This window comes from Oryx dammah, unplaced genomic scaffold (assembly GCF_014754425.2).
Source record: "Oryx dammah isolate SB20612 unplaced genomic scaffold, SCBI_Odam_1.1 HiC_scaffold_12, whole genome shotgun sequence".
Lineage (NCBI taxonomy): Eukaryota > Metazoa > Chordata > Mammalia > Artiodactyla > Bovidae > Oryx > Oryx dammah.
The window spans coordinates 36,689,524-36,706,880 of NW_024070196.1; the positions used below are offsets into that span (position 1 = coordinate 36,689,524).

Genomic DNA, 17,357 nt, shown 5'->3' on the forward strand with positions numbered 1-17,357 from the left:
CTATTTGGAACCAGTCTGCTGTTCCATGTCCAGTTCTAACTATTGCTTCTTGACCTGCTGACATATTTCTCAGGAGGCAGATCAGGTGGTCTGGTATTCCCATCTCTTGAAGAATTTTTCAGTTTTTTGTGATCCACAGAGTGAAAGTCTTTGGCATAGTCAATAAAGCAGAAATAGATGTTTTTCTGCAACTCTCATGCTTTTTCAATGATCCAACAGATGTTGGCAATTTGATCTCTGGTTCCTCTGCCTTACCCAAATCTGACTTGTACATCTGGAAGTTCATGGTTCACGTACTGTTGAGGCCTGACTTAGAGAATTTTGAGCGTTACTTTGTTAGCATGTGAGTGCAGTTGTGTGGTATTTTGAACATTCTTTGCTGTTGCCTTTCTTTGGGATTGGAATGAAAATTGACCCTTTCCAGTCCTGTGGCCACTGCTGTATTTTGCAAATATGCTGGAATATCGAGTACAGCACTTTCACTGTACCATCTTTTAGGATTCAAAATAGCTCAACTGGAATTCCATCACCTCCGCTAGCTTTGTTCATAGTGACGCTTCCTAAAAACCACTTGACTTCGCATTCCAGGATGTCTGGCTCTACATGAATGATCACACCATTGTGGTTATCTGGGTCATGAAGTTCTTTTTGTATAGTTCTTCTGTGTATTCTTACCACCTCTTCTTAATGTCTCCTGCTTCTTTTAGGCACATACCAATTATATTCTTTATTGTGCCCATCTTTGCATGAAATGTTCCCTTGGTATCTCTAATTTTCTTGAAGGGATCTCTAGTCTTCCCCATTCTATTTTTTTTACTCTATTTCTTTGCATTGATCAGTGAGGAAGGCTTTCTTATCTCTCCTTGCTATTCTTTGGAACTCTGCATTCAAATGGGTATATCTTTACTTTTCTCCTTTGCCTTTCACTTCTTTTCTTTCCTCAGCTGTTTGTAAGGCCTCCTCAGACAACCATTTAGCCTTTTTTGCATTTCTTTTTCTTGGAGATGGTCTTGATCACTGCCTCCTGGAAACTGTCATGAGCCTCCTTCCATAATTCTTCAGCCACTCTCTCTATCAGATATAATCCCTTGAATCTTTTTGTCACTTCCACTGTATAATCGTAGGGGATTTGATTTAGGTCATACCTGAATGGCCTAGTGGTTTTCCCTACTTTGAATATAATTCTGAATTTGGCAATAAGGAGTTCATGATGAGCCACAGTCAGTTCCTGGTCTTGTTTTTGCTGACTGTATAGAGCTTCTCCATCTTTGGCTACAAAGAGTATAATCAATCTGATTTCAGTATTGACCATCTGGTGGTGTCCATGTGCAGAGCTGTCTCCTGTGTTGTTGGACGAAGGTGTTTGCTATGACCAGTGCATTCTCTTGGCAAAACTGTTAGCCTTTGACCTGGTTTGTTTTGTACTCCAAGGCCAAATTTGCCAGTTACTCCTGGTATCTCTAGGCATCCTACTTTTGCATTCTTGACTCCTATAATGAAAAGGACATCTTTTTGGGGTGTTAGTTCTTGAAGTTTGTAGGTCTTCAGAGAACCACTTAACTTCAACCTCTTCAGCATTACTGGTCAGGACATAGACTTGGATTTCTGTGATATTGAATGGTTTGCCTTGGAAATAGCAGAGATCATTCTGTCATTTTTGAGATTATATCCAAGTACTGCATTTCAGACTCTTTTGTTGACTATGATGGGTACTCCATTTTTTCTAAGGGATTCTTATCTACAGTAGTAGATAAAATGGTCATCTGAGTTAGATTAACCCATTGCAGTCCTTTTTAGTTCACTGATTCCTAAAATGTTGATGTTCACTCTTGGCCATCTCCTGTTTGACCATTTTTAATTTGCTTGACTCATGGACCTAACATCTCAGGTTCCTATGCAATATTGTTTTTTAGAGCATCAGACTACTTCCATCAACAGTCACATCCACAACTGGGTGCTGTTTTTTTTTTTTTTTTTAATTTTTACTGTACTGGTTTTGCCATACATTGACATGAATCTGCCACGGGTGTACATGAGTTCCCAATCCTGAACCCCCCTCCCACCTCCCACCCCATATCATCTCTCTGGATTATCCCCGTGCACCAGCCCCAAGCATCCTGTATCCTGCATCAAACATAGACTGGTGATTCGTTTCTTACATGATAGTATACATATTTCAGTGCCATTCTCCCAAATCATCCCACCCTCTCCCTCAGAGTCCAAAAGTCCATTCTATACATCTGTGTCTCTTTTGCTGTCTCACATACAGGGTTATCATTACCATCTTTCTAAATTCCATATATATGTGTTAATATACTGTATTGGTGTTTTTCTTTCTGGCTTCGCTCTGTATAATCGGCTCCAGTTTCATCCATTTCATTAGAATTGATTCAAATGTATTCTTTTTAATGGCTGAGTAATACTCCATTGTGTATATGTACCACAGCTTTCTTATCCATTTATCTGCTCATGGACATCTAGGTTGTTTTTAATTTGGTTCCACCTCTTCATTCTTTCTGGAGTTATTTCTCCACTATTCTCCAGTAGCATATTGGGCACCTACAGACCCGGGGAGCTCATCTTTCAGTTTCCTATCTTTTTGCCTTTTCATACTGTTCATGGGGTTCTCAAGGCAAGAATACTGAAGTGGTTTGCCATTCCCTTCTCCAGTGGACTATGTTTTGTCAGGACTCTCCACCATGACGCATCCATCTTAGGTGGCCCCACATGGCATGGCTCATAGTTTCATTGCATTAGACAAGGTTGTGGTCCATGTGATGAATTTGGTTAGTTTTCTGTGATTGTGTTTTTCATTTTGTCATTCATTGCATACCATGTTGAAGTATTACTTATGATTATTAAGAATTTTAAAATTATAACTGCTCCAATTACTAACTTTTAAGTATTACCTCAAATAAATGAATAGTTTTAACTACTATGCATATTTTAAAGATATATTTTTAACAAAATTAGCTTAAATATCCCAATGTTTTCAGTGATGCATAATTTTTTGTTGTTTATTAACATAATCTCTGTTGTAAAGAAGAATTGGCTGTCAAGACATGAGCAGAACATTGTCATAGTCCCAGCATTTTAATGTTTTTGTTAGAGTAGATTGTTGAATTCACCTTCATTATTCTTAAATGCATGTTCTATCTTAGAGATTGTGACCTCTTTGATAGTTATTTTTATTACTATGTAATTCATTCTCACTTTACTCATTTTTCTTTTTCTCCTTTTTCTTTCAAACATGCTGCAGTAGCTAACATATTATGGAGAGAAGAAGGTACTAAATTCCATTTTTTTATATTATTGTGATTATTTTGATTACTTGATATATTGTTGACTATCAGTTCTAATAATTGCCTTATTCATTTCTATTTTCATTAAAATTTTATTTGAGCATAAACCAGTATTATTCTGTAAATGGCTACCATTTAAAATATTTATAGGTTCTCATCAGCTTGATTTATTATTGAAATATAATCAGGAGGTTATGTTATAATATATGGAAATGCTTTTTAAGAGTATAGAATTAAAATTAGTCAAATAAATGAAAGCAAACTTAGTTAAACAGAATTTATATATTAACCATGATTCAGATTAGAAAAGACAAAATTAGAAAACTGTTACTTTATGAATGGAATATAATAAATAAAGACAACAGGTTATTGCAACTTCCCTGATGGTCTAGTAGTTAAGAATTAACCTTCCAATACAGGGGTTGCAGTTTCAATCTCTGGGTAGAGGCATGTGATCCCACAAACCCTGTGGCTAGAAACCAAGACAAAAACAAAAAGAAGCAATTTTGTAAAACAAAAACAAAACCTTAATAAAGATATGAAACAATCTACATCAAAAATAATCTTTAAAAAAAAGGAAAAAAAAATGGGTTATAAACTTGAAGTAACTGGATTCAAATCCAGTCTGTACCAGTATGTAAACTAGAGCCTCTTTGTCTCACAAATTTGACATCTCAAAAGTAAGGATAGTTGTTAGTTCTCAGGAAGATTTTTTTATCAACTTTTTAAATTATAGTCTGCACTCAATTGTGCTAGTCTTTCTTAATTAGCCACAAAAGCCAAGTGGCAGTATTTGCCCGGAACTTAAATATCCCAAGTGCATTACTTAAATTCTTAGGAGAAAAATGTGGATAAGTCATCATTACACTCTTGGAAGGCAATTATCAAAGTAATTGCCTACACAAACTATTGTAGAAAAACTTCTTTGTTTCTTGTTGTAACTCTTTTATGAATTGGAGTCACAGCCACCTGGAGGACCATGCCTCAGAAGGGTTAGTTAATAAATTCTGAAATTTAGCTGTCTCAGTTTTATTCTCAAAGATGAGCATAACACATTTCTTTTTCTCCCTTGGTATTTCTTTCTCCTCAAATCTTTTGTAAAGGCCCTAAACTCCAGTTTACTAAGAGCTATTGGAGTAATTTTATCTTCTCATTTTATTCCACTTGGATATTTCACATTTGAACTTACGAATTCAATCATTACTGAAACAGATATTATTATGACATGATTAGCATATATGTTAGATGTTTCTTTAGACTCTCTTATTTCTTGAGATCAAACAAATATTTCTCTGGGTATTAAAAAATGGATTTTATTTAATCATTATAAAGGGAAGGAATAAAACCTAAATATTCAGAGATCACGTACCACAGGTCTAGCTTGATCACTAATTGCTGGGAAAATTTGAATGAGTCATTTTACCTCTCTGAGCCATAATTTTTTAAAACAATGCTTGAAATATAGTTTGGCACCTTCCTTGCAAATTTGTGATATGTAAATCTCTTTAAAATATCCCAAACAACTCTTTTTTATAACTTGAATTGATGTCATTAACATTATTAGTACTTTATAATAATCATTAATATGTAGTAATAGTATAATATTATTCAGGTGACCTTTAAAAAATAGGAGACCTCCAGATTAATTAAAATCATCCTGAGATTCATTATATGAAAACATTTAAGTTTTTCTTCTGTTAATCTTTGAAACTATATGCTCTCCATCAGTCAGTGATGTGCTTACTCTTTATGATGTTGTTTGACCCAGAATACGTGCTTGAGAAATCATAGCTTGAGAAATCATTTAATACATTTTGCAGGTAATTTTAAAGCATATACAAGAAATGTTTTAGGAAATTTTTAAAATCCTTTTTTTCTATGTACTCTTATCATCAGAGTACTTTGCTGTTTTCTGAAATAAAATTTAAAACAATATATTTGAGAAAATAATATATTTGACTCAGATTCCAGGAATCTGTAAATTATATTTATAATGCCACAGTTATCAGTAAGGCATTAGAATTGAAAATGATTGCATGCAATAGTAATAATGGTGGCCAGGCATAATAGCCCAAGTTGAGGAATCATTAAACCACAAACATGTGTACAACTATTTCATAAAAATAATCGAAATAATAAAAGAAGCATCCAAAGTAAATTTTTACCTGTATTTTTAAGGATAGAATAACTAACAAAAACTCCATATTTCTGAGACCCATTTTTATTTTCACTCTAGCAGTGCTTTCTGTTTGCATGCTCACATTTACACTATTACCATGATTTCAAAATCATAATTCCTCTATAATGTCATATGACTTAAAGGCAAACTTTTTTTTATGGGAGGGTAGAAAAACATTTTAGAAGGGAGAAAAATATATCACTCATTTATTTACAAATATTTTAAAGAGACAACTAAATGTAGAGTACTTTGAAAGCACTTGTAAAGATGAGATCTAGTATCTGCTCTAATAAAATTTTTAATCTTGTGAAATGGAAGATTAACTCATTGTCAACTAATTTTACTACATAGATGATCTCAAAGTATACATTAAAAGATTAGGTATGACTAGGTCTCTTTTGCAATATTTTTTATGGTCTTATAATCTAATAAAGTATTTCCTAATATTTATTTAGTAGACAACAGTTTGGTATATGTTTTATGGTGTAATGATAATAAGGGTTTTTATAAGCACTGAATTAAAGCAATTTAAACCATTTTATTCACTGCAGGATTAAGTTGAACTTTTAGATAGACTAATTTTAAACTCTTAGGAGAGATGTCAGATGGTTTGTTATATAGTAGAGCATTTTCTAAATTTATTATGAATAAGATCATTTTGCTGAGTATCTATAGGATCAATATGGAACTGAAATTACCTTGGAAAATACTGGCTTGATGTGACATTTAGTGATCTGAAAGCAAATGTATATATATATATATATATATATATATATATATATATATATATAATTTTAAAGTTATCTTTATAAATATTTATGAATCTCTTCATACATATATCTGTAATAGGAATTATTCAAATAAATTGCTATATTAGTTGGGCAATTAACACCAACCAGCACAAGGTACAAATAGAAAATTACAGTGAAATATTGCAAAAAAGTTTATGTGTTACATTATTATCTGACTAGCTTTGTGACTTATAATGTCACCAAAGTGGGGAAAAAAAGAATAATAAGCATCAGGCCCTCTCTTAACTCCTTCGACCTCTGATTTGTCACATTTCGTTGTCCAGACTATTCTATGTTGCAGGGGAGCATGGAAAATACAGAAGAGTTCACACGAACTTAATGAGCTACTGTATAATTATTTTTAGAGCAAAATATTGGTAAGGTTCTCAGTACCAAATTACTGTCTCACAACAATATTGGTGAAACATTTAAAATAAAAAAGGAGAGCTTTCAGAAGGTAAGGCTTTTAAATTCAGGAGACTTAGAGTATCATATCACTGGGTGAGGGAGAGACCACATCTTCTACTGTCTGTTCGTGATGCCAATGCCAGAGTGATCAAGCTGTTAATATTTTCACTTGCAAGTTCTGTATCTTCTCTGTTAAAAACAAATGTCAATGTTTTAGCATTTTATCTCATAAAAGTGTTTCAGATCAAAAAAGGAATCTGACAAGATAACCATTTGCAGATATATGTGCATATACACATCCACATATATGTGTATGCATATTTGTACACCCCTTTCATAGATCACAGCCTTGTCATGGAGAAGGAGCTTGTGTAACTCAAAGAAGCTATGAGCCATGCCATACAGGGCCACCCAAGATGGATGGGTCATAGTGAAAACTTATGACAAAATGTGGTTCACTGGAGAAGGAATTGCAATCCACTCCAGGATTCTTGCCTGGAGAACCCTATGAACAGCATATAAAGGCAAAAAGATATGATGCCAGAAGATGAGCTTCCAGGTTGGAAGGTGTCCCACATGCTACTTGGGAAGAGCAGAGGGCAATTACTAATAGCTCCAGAAAGAATGAGCAGCTGAACCAAAGCAGCAATGATGCTCAGCTGTGGACATGTCTGGTGTTGAAAGTCAGTGAAAGTCGCTCTGTTGTGTCTGACTCTTTGTGACTCCATGAACCATACAGTCTATGGACTTCTCCAGACCAGAATACTGGAGTCAGTAGCCATTCTCTTCTCAAGGGGATCTTCCTAACCCAGGAATTGAACTGGGGTCTCCTGCATTGCAGGCGGATTCTTTACCAACTGAACTATTAGGAAAACCCAGTGAAAATAAAGTTCAATGCTATAAAGATAGTGGAGGACAGAAAAACCTGGTATACTACAGTCTATGGGGTCTGAGTCAGACACGACTTAGTGACTGAACAAAAACAACAAATATATGTATATACACAAACACATGTACATATACATAAATATGTATGATTTCTCCTAATATTAACTACATAGCAAACAAATGTTCTGTTATGATATAACCTTTGCTATGTTAATAATTGAATGTGAAATCAATCATTCAGATTTGCATTCAAAATTTTCAGCATATCTTTGAAAGTTCAGGGAATTGAATTCTGACTTAAGACTAGCTTTGGATAATATCATTCTGACCAATAATATATCACGTTCAGATAGTGTCCACTTCCTGAATTAATAGTGCCTAATAAGTTTAACACAATCACTCTCCAAAAATCTAAAAGATTGAAAGAGGAAGTCACTCTTATTTCAATTGAACAAAACATAAATATCTCACTGAGGTGTGATGGTTTGGTGTTACTATGTGTGTGAAAAGGATTTGAGCTCCAAAGACTGAGTACCAAAAATGGGAACATTCATAAACTGAAAATTCATCCCTGTTGGGTTATTCAAGGTAAGAAATATAATGCAGACCATCTATTTTGCCTATTTTCTCCTTTATTAAAAATAACTTTAGAATTATATGAAAGGGAAGAGAATAATACAATATCAATCAATGAAGGACCTTCTTTAACACAAAATTTACTAAATGACCTTTGATTGGTTATCAACTCACTGTATTGTAGGATTATAACTTGCTATTGACCATAAATTAAATGCTAAAGTAATGGCAACTTACACCAGAGGAAGGCAAACACCACAAAACAGTTTTATTGTTGACTTAAATATTCATCCAATAATCACAAATAACCATTATTTTGATATAATTTATGGAATTAGTATTATATGTAACACATAATGTAACTATATTTTCATAATGCACTATTATTCTTGTGTAGTGGTCCTCAAAGGATTGATACAAGGATGTAAATTACATCCATTTTTTTTCTCAGTCCATCTCATATATTTAAAAGTACAGTATTGATCAAAAAAATACTCTGGGGAATACTTCTCTTCTTGTGTGTGTCCTTTCTGTATAGAAAGAAAAACAAAGCAGAGAAAAAGCTCACAAGGAAAAAACAAATTATAGATCACTTTTGTGAGCTACTATACCTTGTTAGATTAACTATCGACCTGAAAAAGACAAAGTACTTATGTCTGTCTTCACCAAGTGATGAGAAAAGACAAAACAGCACATATTCCTAAACTTTACAATGACTACAGTTGTAAAGCTTTTACTTAATCAAGAACTTTTGTAGTAAACTGCAATACATCAATGAGGAAAGAATTGTAATTGAAACTAGCGGTCAGACTTTTTGGGACTCAGAAATCTTTTACACTTTTCAAAATTATTGACAACCCAAAGAGTTTTTGTTTATGTAGGTTATTTCTATCCACTTTAATTACCATACTAGAAATTAAAACAAAATTCAAATATGTATTTAATAATTTATTAAAAATAATCGTAGTAAACCCATTACATGTAGACATAAATAGCATATTACTTGTAAACTGATATTTAAAAATTGAAAAGGCTCACTATTGAACACTGAATTTTAAAAAATATCTGGCTGAATAAAAACATAGAATTCCTATATCTGCTTCTGCATTGAACTGTTGTGATATCATCATAGCACCACATGTCATGTAAACTGTCAAGAGCTACACTCTACATTTGAATGAAAGAGAAAAATGCAAATGACATCTTAGCATTATTATGAAAATAGCTTGAATTTGCAGACCCCCCTGAAAAGATCAACTGCTCTACTAGAAAATCAGGTTGTTCTTTCAGGAGGCTCATGTATTCATAGAATTCAACCTCATAAAAAACTAAAATGTACTACTAGTATATCTCACAGTGTTGATTTGAGGAAAATATGAGGACAGTAAGTACATTTGGTTATATGCCATTTCACCATTTCCCCCCAATGATGTTTCAAAGAGATGATGTCAATCATAAAAATAGGGACAATTCAACATTTCTTGAACTCATAGTAAGAGTTCAAGTCACTCGGCTACATGTTTTCCTTTCTCCATCTTATTTACTTCTTACAATTACAACACAGAAGTTGCATAGTAAATAATTTCCCCATGATATAACAGAAAGTTCTATAGCTATGGTTTACCTCTGAGCCATCTGAATCAAGAATGAGATTTATCTCTGTTAACAGTCTCTCATACCCCCCAAAAATTTTTAAACAGAACATGGATATATGTTATAATGACATAGTTATACTGAACATACACAGGTATGTTGCATGAAGGAGGACCCCTTTCAGGGCCCCAAACTGGGCTCTTGTCTAACACTCAGAAATGAGTTGTCCAAGGAGACACATGTGCTGAAAAAGCAAGAGATTTTATTGGGAAAGGGCACCTGGGTGGAGAGCAGTAGGGTAAGGGAACCCAGAAGAACACCCACGTGGCTCACAGTCTCGGGTTTTATGGTGATGGGATTAGTTTCTGGGTTGTCTTTGGCCAACCATTCTGACCCTGAGTCCTTCCTGGTGGTACACGCCTTGTTCAGCCAAGATGGATACCAGAGAGAAGGATTCTGGGAGGTGGTCAGACATGTGGTGTCTCCTTTTGACCTTTCCCAAACTCTTCGGATTTGTGGTGGCTTATTAGTTCTGTGTTCCTTAGCAGGACCTCCTGTTGTAAAACAACGCAGGCAAAAGGTTACTATGGTGCCTGGCCAGGGTGGGCGGTTTCAGTGCACTTCCTCTAACAGGTACATTATTGCTTATTATACAAATAAAGCTAATGAATACCCCTAATGTAAAAATCAGCATGTGTCTTCAATTACCAAGATCCCCAGCATCAGGTAATTTGTATTATTCTGTATGTAGCATATTTGGAGCAGGCAATGGCACCCCACTCCAGTACCCTTGGCTGGAAAATCCCATGGACAGAGGAGCCTGGTAGGCTGCAGTCCACAGGGTCGCTAAGAGTTGGACACCACGAGCAATTTCACTTTCACTTTTCACTTTCCACTTTCATGCATTGGAGAAGGAAATGGCAACCCACTCCAGTGTTCTTGCCTGGAGAATCCCTGGGTAGTGGGAGCCTCGTGGGCTGCTGTCTATGGGGTCTCTGCGTGTCCACACAGAGCTGGACACGACTGAAGCGCCTTAGCAGCAGCAGCAGCAGCATATTCAAAATAAATTATAATATTATAGTAGCAAATTTAGAATGATACATCTTCATTGTATACTCAGATTATAAACTCTTCTGCTAAAATCTAAAGGATAATTGATGAATAAGATATGTCTAGCAAGAAAAGAAATGGCAAAATAAACCTTGTTTAGGTGGAGAAGAGAGAAATTCATCAACAGCTCTGAGGATAAAGTTTTATTTCCTAGCAGAGTGACTGATACCTAGTTTATTTATATTATCATTTTAATATATTTGTACATGATATTTTGTTGGCACTACTATTTCATAAACACTAAGGAGTTATATTCCCACCAAAAATAGTAAAATGCACCTTGCTTAAAGTTATCTGTATTTCTCAATAACTTGTAACTTGGAAAGTAGTTTATACTCTGTAAAAATGCTGATGTGTAACTCATATTTTAAAAAGTAAGAAAATACACTTTAAGTGTTGAAAGTGATTTGCATGGATTAAGCAGGTTTTCAGAGGAAGATAACCCCCAGAAATTTAATCTGTGCAAAAGTACAGTGAAATCTCACTGACTGCACTATAGAAAAAAAAATGTATATATATATATATATAATATTGAAAGCATCCATAGGAGAAAGAACAGAAGATGCTTCAAGAAACTTTGCAAGCAGTCTGGACTTGGAGTAGTAAAATTCAGACACATTTAAATTGCTGACTGTGGAGCAAAATTGTGCAGCAGCTGAAGAAGGGTAGCGTCAAGTTCGTTAAAAAATGTTATGTAATTTGTAATCATCATCAAACAAAGAAACTGACACAAGTGAAAATCTGACACCACATCACAGCTTGCTTGTGCTCCTAAGTTTCAACCCCCAGTCATGTTAATTTGCAAGTCACTAATAGGTAGCACATATCAACCATCTATCCATGTTTATACAAAAGCTTATTGATACAAATATTTTTTTGCATAAAGACTGAATTTTCTATACCTTTAGGTATAGAATTGATGTTTCTGTATGCAGAGCTGTAAGTATGAATAACAGCTGACAAGTCTTAAATTTTATTTCATGAAAAACAACTTAAACTTAGTCCTTGCCACTTCTGCTACTATTCAGGAACATCTCATTGTAACGTTGTGCATTCTGGAATTAAAATGCACAATTAACTGATCAAGGTAACATGTATTAAAATATAAGAATGGTAAAATATTTCTAAAACAGTAAGATTTGTTAAAATATTAAAATGGATATGCATTATTAGTTAGAAATAATTTCATTATGTATAAAGACCAATAAAGTTATAATTCTGATTGAATACATTTTCCTCTTAATCATAGGAATAGATGGACACAGATCAAATAGGCAGAACTGGTGACATTTTAAATTAGCTAGAAACATATTTAATAAAAGAAAATACAGCTTAAGTTAAATAATTTTATTTTTTTGCAAATCAAATACTTGTGATCCTCAGTCTTGATTTCATAGACTTTGTACTATTGTCAATTGAAATAAAAATTAAAAATGTTTTCAGATGTTAAAAATTTTAAGCAATTTGGATTTTCCAACTACCAAGATTTCAATATAATTGCTTAACTATTAAAGGGCATATGCTCTCACTGGATTATGTGTGGTAGAATTAAACTGAATAAATATGGTTTGCAAACTGGTATACCTGGATGAGATAATCAAGAGAGGATCAGGAAAGGAAGGACTACATACTCTTAGTCTGGACATGTTGGAACAAGGCAGAAACAGAGGAAACCAAGAGAAGAGGTATGCAATCAGATGTAAAAAGTCCCCAGGTGCATGCCTCTGTTAATCCCCATGGGCATTTCAGGTGTCTGATCTGCAGCATCCTGCACCCATGAGCAGTGGGTTTATAATGTAAGTGAGATGGATTTCTAAGATGTCACAAACCCAAACCTGCAGTGTGAAAAAAACTAGTAGTATGATTTAAATGCGATTTTTGCAAGACCTTCTATTAATTCAAGTTTTAAAGTGGAGAAATTATCCCCAAAATTTATCATTATGAAAACTGACATGTAAGACCTCTAGTGGGATTACATTTACAAATGTTATTTTTGGAAAATATTTAATACATAATCTCCAAAATCTAGAGGACTTGATCTTTCTGTTTCTAGAACAAAAAAGAATTTGTTTCTAAATTCCTGCAAAGGATGACAATTTATTTTCCCTAGGGAACTCGAATAAGACATAGGATAAACATGATTCTTCAGAAAGTACTTTTATATCTTAATCAACACCTAAATTAAGTGTGAAGGTAGCAGACATAATCTGTGTATCAAAGGGTTCATAATTTCCATTTATAATTAGTTTAAAATATCTGAAACATTTGTTGACTTACAAAGAAAGCACTGATGTACAGATAGGGTGAAGAAATGGAATTTCTGCATAATATCACAGATTTACTCGGAAATTTGGTAAAGGTCTCACATGGTTTGCTTTATTAACAGTGCATGACTTCACAAACTGATCTCCCACCAGCAATATGACAGGCACTGAGTTTTGGTCGTAAAGGTTTCTGATAATTTTATTTTGAAATTTTGAATGTGTTTTTATTCCTAAGGTCTGGGAATTGGGAACATGTTCTATGTTTTTTATGAAGATGGAATCAAAGTGATACAACCCATAGAATGTGAATTTCAGAGGCACATTAAGCCGAGTGAAAAGCTCCTTGGATTTCAGGCAAGTATATAAAAAATTTCTTTATAGTTTTATGCAGCAATTTTAAGTAGAAATGTATTTTGGAAATACAATGAAATCTATACATATATGAGATATTTGGGGAGGACCATATTAAAGCTATGATATTATCTGTTATTCTATTCAGGTTTTATATTTGAAGAGGAAAATAATATATTGAGTATTCTTAATTGTTTGTTTGTAATCCAAATAAAAGCACTAAAGTTGAATACAAAAAATGAACATACTGGCTCCTTAATTTACAATGTCTTTTATTTTGGTGGGCAGTGGTTACAGAGTAAAAGAAAATAAACTGTAAATAATCTGATGAAATTAGGGTTATATTACCTGCTTTATAAATGTGAATTCCCTTTAGTTTTTCATCTTATTTTTTCATGAGCTCACAATGGAATGAATGACTTAGATTTAGATGGAAAAACATCAATTCCTTTGTTTATTGATATCTATCTATACCTTACCTTTCACAGAAATAATTGTTTTGTGTAAAATTTTGATACAACATTCAGGAATAAAAGAATATCTGAATAAATGGGTATTTATTTTACATATTAGGGAGTATACTTTTGTGCAAGGGAATAAGAAATTATGTTTATACTGCTATGGTTAAATATTCTATTGTTATTGTTTAGTTGCTAAGTCAAGTCCAACTCTTTTGCTACCCCGTGGACTGTAGCCTAACAGGATCCTCTGTCGATGGAATTTCCCAGGCAAGAATACTGGAGTGGATTGCCATTTCCTTCTCTAGGGGATCTTTCTGAGCTAGGGATCAAACCTGCAACCTCTGCTTGGCAGGCAGATTCTTTACCACTGAAGTCCCATGGATATATATATATATATATATCCACATAAATATGTGTTTCTACACCAAAATATGTAATACTGAAGGTACCCGCTTTACCTATGTGTTCCCACACAAGTGTAGTCATCCAAAAATAAAATATTGGTGGACCTCAGAATGTAACCCTCTCTTGATACTTATTTCAAGGTTGGCATGATCTCAAGATGTAAGCAAAATACATATTAATGCCTTGGTTTAGATACTTTATTTTCAACTCCTGTTTCCAGTCTACTAGTAGTCAGTGTTGCCATATGTTAATTTATGGAAACAATGGTTTGCACCTTAAAACCATATCCTAGGATGAAAAGGAAAAAATATTTGACAGTGAGATAAGTTGGGCCAGCACCTCTTTAGACACTATAGGACAAAATGACCTAATGTGTCCTATTTTAAAGAAAGCAAATAATTTAACTCAATATGTGTATGGATATTTAAAACAAATAAAACTATTTTTGATTTAAAAATATTTCATTTATAGGCTAAATTAATAAATAGAATCATCACCATTTTTCTTAATCAATAGTTTAACAAGTATGAAAACATTTGAAATTGTACATGTACTTTAGTTTTATAATCACATCAAATCAATATGACTAAATGTATTTTGAATAAGTTGTGTGTAGATGTAAATAAACATATAAAAATACTAAATATTTGTTCCTGAGAAAGCAATTCACTCAATTTTATAGCACATTTATAATTTTATAAAAACATTATGTAAGAAGAACCTACTGTAGAGCACAGGGAACTCTCTTCTCTGTAATGATCTATATGGGAAAAGAATCTAAAACAGAGTGTATGTATGTGTGTGTCTGTATATATATATACATATATACACATATGTATATTATGCATATATACAACTGTTCAGCAAAAACAAACATAGCATTATAAATCAAGTATACTCCAATAAAAACTATTAAAAAACAGTATGAGTGATAAGTCTGGTCTAACAGACAGATATCAGAAACTTGGCATCCAAATGATAATTTAAATCCAAACAAAATCATTTTACAAAGGAGTGTTTCTCTCAGATTCCTACAGAATTAGCAGTTGTAGCTAACTATTTGGAATCTAAAGCTGAAAAAAGCAAGGAAAAATTGTTTTTATAATTTTGTGACAAATCTGGACAATAGGGATATAAAGTTTATTTAACTGAATGTCTCTTTTTTAAGCCTTTCTGGATACTTATACTTCCTTCTAAAACAGCTGAAGTAGAAAGCATATAGAATTTTGTGTCTTTCTCTCTCTGTATGTATATAAGTGTGTGTATGAAATAGTGAAAGTGAAATGTTAGTTGCTCAGTCATGTCCTACCCTTTGCAACCCATGGACTGTAGCCCACCAGGCTCCTCTGTCTGTGGAATTTGTCAGGCAAGAATACTACAGTGGGTTACCATTTCCTTCTCTAGGGTATCTTCCCTCACCAGGGATTGAACCCAGGTCTCCTGCATTGAAGGTAGATTCTTTACCTTCTGAGGCACCTACAAATAACACACATACACACACACACACACACACACACACACAATGTATATTTTTCTATAAAAAAGATAAAAATTGAAGAGATGATGGAAACCAGACATCAGTGATGATAGCCTTAGCTCTCATCCTTCAGCCTGAGAATCCACATCCACTGTATACACCACCAATGACAAACCAGGGATAATTGATTATATGAACTAATTGATGATTCAGAATTTTCAAATCATAGCCCCTGGAAATCTTACAGTCATTGTACATATGGGATTAATGCTAGAAATACCTATTGTGAAACAAAAAGATATAAGGACAGAAAGTTAGTGTTCCTATCTTATATAAAACAAACATTTACAAAATTTCTACATGCTAATGGAAAAACAAGCAAAATGAGTAGGAAAAGTTAGATTTGTATTTTTCAGGAGAAACTGTCAAATAATGTGTGTTTAAATAGATTACATTCCTGAAATTTGAATATTGAAATTAAAATACAAATACATTTCTAACTGACCAATATATTTGGTAAAGCACTAAGAATAATATGGAGAATGGACAATTGGCTAAAATTACATCCTGTTTATAATTTTTAAATACAGAATATAGGGATTTTTGCTTATACCAAAAAAAGAGATATTTCTTATGAAATTATGATAATCAATATATGTGAAATAAAGGCTAGAATAGATAAACTTTTATTTCACATTGCTTTATTTTGTTATTCCTTAATGTGATAAGAGTTTAAATAATTAGAATATGTATACAGAGACATTTTCATGATACACAAGCATACAGAAGTAGAAAAAAGAAAAACTGATGGTGTTATGCTCTGAGAATAAATGGTAAATTAAATAATTGCTTCTTATGTGAATCTATTTTGTTTTCTGCTAAAATACAAGAAGATGTTAATTTTAGAGGATGAAAGCTATCTGGTGCCACTTTCTACTAGATTTACATGTCTAACTATAAACAAATTTCATGAGAAAATTTCTGGGTTTTATGCCAAAAGAGATGGGAATACCAGACCACCTGACCTGCCTTTTGAGAAACCTGTATGCGGGTCAAGAAGCATCAGTTAGAACTGGACCTGTAACCACAGACTGGTTCCAAATAGAAAAAGGAGTACATCAAGGCTGTATATTGTCACCCTGCTTATTTAACTTATATGCAAAATATATCATGAGAAACACTGGGCTGAAAGAAGCACAAGCTGGAATCAAGATTGCTGGGAGAAATATCAATAACCTCAGATTTGCAGATGACACCACCCTTATGGCAAAAAGTGAAGAGGAACTAAAAAGACTCTTGATGAAAGTGAAAGAGGAGAGTGAAAATGTTGGCTTAAAGCTCAACATTCAGAAAAGTAGGATCATGGCATCTGGTCCCATCACTTCATGGGAAATAGATGGGGAAACAGTGGAAACAGTGGCAGACTTTGTTTTTGGGGGCTCCAAAATCACTGCAGATGGTGATTGCAGCCACGAAATTAAAAGACGCTTACTCCTTGGAAGAAAAGTTATGACCAACCTAGACAGCATAATAAAAAGCAGAGATATTACTT

General features: G+C 33.6%; 1 protein-coding gene across 2 annotated transcripts in view; it reads left to right on the top strand.

The window, feature by feature from the left end:
- Positions 1–17,357, top strand: part of FSTL5 (follistatin like 5) — a 902,259-nt gene that overhangs the window by 772,318 nt on the left and 112,584 nt on the right. For both annotated transcript variants that reach the window (XM_040250565.1, XM_040250564.1), the window contains exons 11-12: positions 3,260–3,286; positions 13,347–13,465. In XM_040250565.1, coding sequence (XP_040106499.1) covers positions 3,260–3,286; positions 13,347–13,465 — 146 coding nt within the window. The remainder of the gene's footprint in view (positions 1–3,259; positions 3,287–13,346; positions 13,466–17,357) is intronic.